A 7,628-nucleotide genomic window follows, 5' to 3' on the forward strand; every position below is an offset into this window, starting at 1 on the left:
TGGCCGGAAGCGGCCACTGCACTCCAGTCTGGGCGACAAAGTGAGACTCCAACTCAAAAAGAAAAAAAGAATTGTTGAGTGAATTAATGTTCCACACTCATCACACCTTAAGTCAATATACTCCAAATTAAACTTTAGTTTCTTCTCACACCCCTTTCACTATTTTCATTCTCCAAGCCCTACCTATTCAACCTCCAAAATATCTAAATTGTCTGATCCATTTATAACCCTTTTGCGACTATCCTTGGCTCAGTCCTCATCTTTTGTTCCACTCTAGCTAAAAAGTGCCTCCTGACGCGTGAAGCTAAGAAAGCTTAAGCTGCAGGAAATGTCACTTGCAACAGGTGTTGCAATAAAGAAATACCTGAAGCTGGGTAATTTATAAAGAAGAGAGGTTTATTTTGGCTAACGTTTCTGCATGGCAATGGCATCTGCTTCTGATGAGGCCTCAGGAAACTTATAATCATGGTGGAAAGTGAAGAGGGAGCAGGCATGTCACATGATGAGAACGGACACAAGAGAGAGAGAAGGAGGTGCCAGAATCTTTTAAACAACCAAATCTCGCGTGAACCCATAGAGCAATCCACCCCTATGACTCAAGCACCTGCCACTAGGCCCCACCTCCAACACTGGAGTTCACTTTTTTTTTTTTTTTTTGAGTTGGTGTCTCACTCTGTCGCCAAGACTGGAGTGCAGTGGCACACTCCTGGCCCCGCAGCCTCGACCTGCTGGGCTCCGGCGATCCTTCCGCCTCAGCCTTCCAAGTAGCCGGAATTACAGGCACGCGCTAACACGCCAGGCTGATTTTTTGATTTTATTGTAGAGATGAGGTCTCGCTGCCCAGGCGGGTCTCGAAACCGCGGGCTTAGGCAATCTACTCACCTCAGCCTCACAAAGGCGCGGGATTACAGGCTGAGTCACCGAGCCCGGCTTGGAAATCACATTTTAACATGAGATTTGGAGAGGATAATAGCCAAACTATTTATCACTTACCATATAGTCACATGATCATGTTTTTTGTTTGTTTGTTTTTGTTTATTTTGAGTTGGAGTCTCACTCTGTCACCCAGACTGGAGTGCAGTGGCCGCTCCCAGCCACCGCAGCCTTGACCTGCTGGGCTCCGGCGATCCTTCCGCTTCAGTCTTCCACGTAGCTGGAACTACAGGCGCACGCTACCACACCCAGCTAATTTTTTGATTTATTGTAGAGATGAGGTCTCTCCTGCCCAGGCGGGTCTCGAACCCATGGGCTCAGGCAATCCACTCACCTCAGCCTCCCAAAGGCGCGGGATTACAGGCTGAGCCACCGAGCCCGGCTTAGTTTGAGTTTCATGGTACACTTACATGTGGCTTGTATACTTTTTTTCTCCAGACAGAGTTTCAGTTGGGACTATAGGCTAATTTTTCAATTTTTTGTAGAGACGGCATCTTGCTTTGTTGCCCAAACCAGTCTCTAACTCCTGTCCTCAAGTCACTTTCCTGCCTCAGCCTCCCAAAGTGCTGGGATTACAGGGATAAGCCACTGTGCCTGGCCACTTGTGTCAGTTTTATTCATAGTTATTACTCAGGTATAAGAATTATTTCTAAGCCGGGCTCGGTGGCTCAGCCTGTAATCCCGTGCCTTTGGGAGGCTGAGGTGAGTGGATTGCCTGAGTCCGCGGGTTCGAGACCTGCCTGGGCAGGTGAGACCTCATCTCTACAATAAAATCAAAAGATTGGCCGGGCGTGGTAGCACGCGCTGTAATTTGGCTACTTGGAAGCTGAGGCAGAAGGATCACCGGAGCCCAGCAGGTCAAGGCTGCGGTGGCCGGGAGCAGCCACTGCACTCCAGTCTGGGCGACAGAGTGAGACTCCTACTCAAAAAAAAAAAAAAATTATTTCTAGAAATACTCTTACTGCCCAACTTTGAACCTAATGTTATATTCATAAATTTGTATTCTTAGTCTCACCCCCTCCTCCTCCAAACCGTATAAGCTTTAGGTCCTACTAAACCTGGACCTTCCTCTGGTTAAGTTACAAATGTGACTCAGTCACTCCTGCTCAAAAACCTTCAATGGTTTCTTATCGCAGTCTTTCATGATCTGACCATTTATTAAGTTTAACGTCCTACTCATCTCTTTTGTCCTTCCTCTTTGTTCCAACAGTATTCAACATTTCCCGCCCCCCGAGTTGGGGTCTTACTCTGTTACCCAGGCTGGAGTGCACTGGCACACTCACAGCTCACGGCAGTCCCGGCTCCCTGGACTCAGGTGATCCTTCTGCCTCAGCCTCCCAAGTAGCTGGGAGTACAGGTGCACGCCATTATGTCAGGCTAATTTTTTTATTTTTAATTTTAATTTTTAGAGACGAGGTCTTGCTATGTTGCCTAACCTGGTCTTGAACTCCTGGGCTCAAGCAGTCTTCCCACCTGGTCTACCAACGTGCTGGGGTTACGGGCGTGAACCACCATGCCGGCTTATTGAGTGAACTTTTCTATATCCTCCAAGTCTACCTGAAGTTTTCTTCATAGTAGCTTAGATAGGATCCAACGTGGAAGTATTAGTAGCAAGCTGCTTCTGAGGCAGCTTCATTTTGCACTTTGCAAAGGTAATTCTGCACAAGGTATTTGTGTGCCTACTGGGCCTTGTATTCCAATTGCAAGCTTCTCTCCTACACAGGCTGTTGATATCCCACTGCAGAAGTCTTTCTTTTCAGGGTCTAAGGAAATTAGTGCACACACATATTTTCTTTCTTGAAGTGGTGGGACTCTTTAAGGGAAATAGTAAGATAACTGCTGGATAATTTTCTAGACTGTTTACGAAAACCAGCGCCATCTTGAATCGTGTCAAGCTCCACTCACTCAACCTCTCCTCATACCCCACCCTCAGGCTGTAGTCACAAAAGGTGGCACAGGAGCATGGAAATCCTTGAAGTGTATTTGAAATGAAGAGAAACGGTATGGTCAAAGAAGAGAGAGTTCAGAGGAAGCTGGGAGGTTTGCTGAAGCTTCATGGAGGAACTACACCGAGGGACTGAGAACAGAATCCAGGGGGAGTACAAGGTGCAACGTTCAACTTCCCTGCTCTGAAAACTCAAGTCACTTGGCTTCCTAAGCCCGTGACCTTATTTAGAGATAATCACTAAGCGTCCTCTCAGGGTGGAGAATAAACGGCACGGAGACCGTGGGAAAGAGCCTAGTCCACCACGGTATTTCGCCTTTGTCCCAGCTGAAGTCCGCCCCAGCCACACCTATTAATTTTGCAGTTTGGAGTCACATAGTTCACCTCTACTTATAGGAGGAGAAGGCTAGAGGAGAGGAGTGTGCGGGTGAGGACTGCTTAAAGCCGTCTGCCCAGAAGAGGCTGAAGGCTAGAAGTTTCTGACGCCATTCAAAATGGAGCCAAGCGCCCGCCTCGCCTAAGATGGCGGCTTCCCCGCCTCGGGGCTCAAGGTCTTCAGCGGCGATTGGGCACCTTGAAGAGACCAGCGGGTCCAAAGGTAGCCGAGCACCGCCCAGCTTTCTCAAGGTGGCGCCCCGCCCCTGATGACGTCACGCGGGAGTCGGCGGCTCGCGGTTCCCCGCCTTCGCGGCGCTTACCTCGCGTGCCAAGCCCTCATAAGATGGCGGTCGCTTCGCCTCTCTGTGGCCGTGCCGCCACTCTCAAGATGGTAGCTGTTTACCCCGTATTTCTCCTCCCCTCTCCACCTCAACTTCCTCGTTGTTTTGAATAAACTTTATTGACTACTGCGATTGCCTACCGCCGCCACTGGGCTTCTCCCGGCGACTTTTCGGGCCATCTTTCTCGGACTGGTGGCCTATTCCTCTTCATCCTCGTTGGTTTGCTCACGTCTATCTCCTGCCGGCCCAGCAACAACGCCAGTTGCCCGTTCGCCGGGCGGCCGTCCGACTAGGCCTGAGTCGTGGTCTCTAGTAGGCCCGAACGGCCAGGCTAGGGGGAGTGTGGTGGCGAAGACTACTCTGAAGCACCGCCGGGCAGCTGGCGCCGCGCGACCCAGTGGGTGGTTCGCGGGGAAGGCTAGCAAGGTTCGCTGCGTTACAGGGGCGATCCCAGAATTCGGCGCGCGCCGCCGCTGGGGCCGGAACTGCCGGGCGAGCCTCCGCTGAGCGAGGCGCCGCGCTGCCGCGGAGCGAGCCCGGCCGCCGGCGTGTCGCTGGGACTGAGCTCCGCGGGCGTGAGGAGTCCCTGAAGCGCTGGGCATGAAGAGGTTCCTGTAGGATTCGGGACCGAAGACATTCTTGTCAGGTTTGGGGCGTGAGGAGGTTCCTGTCAGTTGGGGAGGCGTGAAGAGATAGATTCTTGTAAGTTTTGGGGGCTGCAAGGATATTCCTGTCAGTTTCAGGATCCAAGATAAGATCCCTGAAAATTTGGGGGGACTGAGGAGTCTCTCATCAGTTTGAGGGGGCTGCAAGGAGATACCTACTAGTTTCCGAGCGGTGAAAAAAAAATCCTTGCTTAGTTTTAGGGGTGTGAGGAAATTGTAGTCCGTTTCAGGGGTTTTGAAAAGATCCTTTTGCGTTTCAGGGGTGCAATGAGAGCCCTGTCATCTTTGGAGTAGAGGACGAGCTGACCAGTTTTTAAATTGAGATTTATTTCAGTTTGGGGGGTGATGATACTTCCGACTGGTCGGAGAAGGAATGATATTGAGAGTAAACGAAAGGATCATTTCAACTCTCAGAACACGACCCCAAAACTGTGATTTGAGTTAGGCGCCTAGTCTTTTCTGCCTTGTTTCTGAAGGCTTTGAGGCAATTTTCGAGTAACCTGTATTCACTTTCGAGGATCTCTTGTCTCTCTCTGGTCGCCCTTATTTTGAGGGATGAGAGATGGGTCTTTTCCTAAGGTGCCCCCAGTCTCATTCTTTAGATTGTGGTTTGCGTCATAATAAAGGGAGCCCTGGGAAGCAAGGGACGAGCAAGGAGAGGGTTCAGTGACGGATTAAAGAAGCTTCCTGAAAAGGCTTCAGATATTTCCCTGGAACCCAGAAAGAACTTATCACTGACTCCAGGGCCGAAGAAGTTGGGGGTTCGGGAAGTGGGGAGGGTTGGGGAAGCCTCGGCGGCTAAGCGCCGTTCTTTACGTGTGAAAGAAATTCTGAAGGCCGGGTGGACTTTTCTCTGGTTGCCCCCTACAGCCGCACCAGCTGTGTTGCATCCCAGCGGCGGTAACTCCATTTGAGAACTGAGGGTTGGTGCCTGGGGACCTGATTCACTCTGTAAAAAGTGTTGTTTGTGTCCAGCCATCGTCCAGAGGGGACGCGTGTTGCCGCCTCCTGCCCTTCTTGACACCACGAACCTGGCCGACCGCAGAACGCTCCAAGGCCGGGCGAAGATGGCCTCGGTTCCTGTGTATTGCCTCTGCCGGCTGCCTTATGATGTGACCCGCTTCATGATCGAGTGTGACATGTGCCAGGACTGGTTTCATGGCAGGTAAGGAGGGCAGACCAGGCTGGACAGGGTGCAGTGGCCAGAATTGTTCACTCGCACCCTCTTTTTCTCAGCTCTATTTTAGGTTCTGGCTTAGAACCTCCCTTCCCCCCAAGGATGAATTCCAACACCCCTCTCAGACTCAGGTTCTTCCATCCCTCCTTGCAAACCAGTACCTAACTGACACTGGCCTCTGTGTTTTCCCTTATGTATTTCTTCTTTGCATCCGTTTTTTGAATTTTATTTTTTCGATTTATAAGCTCCCTTTTTTCCAGCCCCAAAGAAATTATTATTTTTGTATTCTGGCAGTTGTGTTTTGCCTCAGACATGGCTTTGGGGGAGGGCATTTTTGAGATATTTGAATCCAAAAAACATAGATTTGAGTACTGGCATTGCAACTTACTATCAGAGTGACCTTGGACAAGTTGCTTTCGCCTCTCTGAGCCTCATTGTATCCACCTATGAAATATATCAAATATTTCCTTCCTGACTACATAAAGCAGTTTGCTTGCACTCAATAAATGGAGGCAGAAATGCAACAGAATTTTATTTTGACAGTATTTATCTGCAGAATATTCCAACTAAATTGAATTAAGCAAAATAGATATTGGCTAAAACAGCAGGACTAAAACCACTAATGACTTCCCTTCAGTTAACTGTGTCTGCACACAAATACCTGTCACTCAGAATTTCAGAGAGGTTAGTGTGTGGAATAAAACTGTAAGAGCTCATTATTGGGACTTAAATCCCAGCAATGGAAAGACAACCTTGAGGGAACTTTGTACACTGAAGTATAGCAGCAGTATATGGGCCCTCCTCCTGTTGCATGTAGATTCTAGAATTTTCAGTTGTCACTAGTCCCCTCCAGAGGAGCTGTTCCTGTTATTCATGTCCAAGAAAGGTGCTGGTGCTGCTAAAATCCTGTCCTCAGCAGGAACTACCCCAATGTAGTGTATCTAAATTCATTTTTAACCAATCTTTATTGAATATTTACTGTGCAGAATTCTGTTTGCTGTCTCATGTTATTTCGTTTAGGAGGGGACAAACTAGAGGGTGGGGCCTTTTCTTTTGTCTTGAAAACAAGTGGGGATTAAGATGTCTTTTAGAAAATTAGTTTAAAAAAAAGAGATCTTTCAGGATTCCTGGTATCTTTACTAATGGTGATCAAGTCACTCCTCAGCTTAAAATTCTTCTTTCAGTGGTTCCCCTACTGGATAACATTCCATCTCTTTTGTGTTACAGACAAGATCTTTTGGGATTTACTTGTTTAGTCTCATTTCCTGCCACTTTTCTTCCCTTGTTCTTTATGTACTAGCAAGACTGATCTACAATAGTTGTGAGAAAATTTTATACTCCTTTTTTGTACCTTTTTGTATTTATACATGCTATTCCCACAAATGTCTTCCCCTTTACAACTCATAGAATACCTCTTTTGTAAAAGGCCTCCTTCTTCTGGGTTCCCATCACACATTGTGTACATCCTTATTAAAAATGAATTATTTCATCATATCACAGTTAAAATATGTCTGTGTCACTCATTAGCTAGGGCTCCCTGAGGGCAGAGATGTCATATTTTCATTTTTGGTATCCCCAGAACCTAGTTCAATGCTAAACATGTGCTGAGTACATTTTTGAATGAATGAATAAGTCTTCATGAAAAGGCTATTGCCTAATACCTGTGGCCCTTACTTTGAATTGTATGAGAAGTATATAGGTTTAGACCTCAGACTTGGAAAATGAGCTCCTGCCTACAATATAGAGAGACCCTAAACTCCTCACTCTGGAAACGGAGCAGGAACGAATGCTTCCTAAGTGCCTGTGTGTTCTGGACCCAATGACAGGAACTTTGCATAAATTATTTAATCTGTACCCAGGTCTGAAGGTTAGATATTTTTCTTCTAAATAATGTTAATTTTCTCCTGGTTATATGGTAAGACATACTCATTGTAGAAAAGATAGAAAAATAATAAGGAAAAATTACAGTAAAAATATGGTCTTTAAAAAAAAGAAGTAAATAAATGCCACCAGTGAGTCTATTCTCTGGTACAATCCACTGTTAAACTTTTTGTCACATTAACATATGTCATTTGACTTAGACTATAAGCATATATTTTTACAAGATGGAATTGCATTATGAATACTATTTTATTTATTTATTTATTTATTTATTTATTTTGAGTTGGAGTCTCACTCTGTCACTCAGA

The 7,628-nt window shown here is 47.0% G+C and overlaps 1 protein-coding gene across 1 annotated transcript in view; it reads left to right on the plus strand.

Annotated features, from left to right (window-relative positions):
* The first annotated feature begins 5,078 nt into the window (after positions 1 to 5,078).
* Positions 5,079 to 7,628, plus strand: part of PHF8 (PHD finger protein 8) — a 36,588-nt gene continuing 34,038 nt past the window's right edge. Inside the window, exon 1 of the mRNA XM_021714958.1 lies at positions 5,079 to 5,427. Within this exon, the coding sequence (XP_021570633.1) occupies positions 5,330 to 5,427 (98 nt within the window). The 5' untranslated portion in view covers positions 5,079 to 5,329. The remainder of the gene's footprint in view (positions 5,428 to 7,628) is intronic.

This window comes from Carlito syrichta, unplaced genomic scaffold, assembly GCF_000164805.1.
Source record: "Carlito syrichta isolate Samal-C Ts95f unplaced genomic scaffold, Tarsius_syrichta-2.0.1 Scaffold306175, whole genome shotgun sequence".
Classification (NCBI taxonomy): Eukaryota; Metazoa; Chordata; class Mammalia; order Primates; family Tarsiidae; genus Carlito; species Carlito syrichta.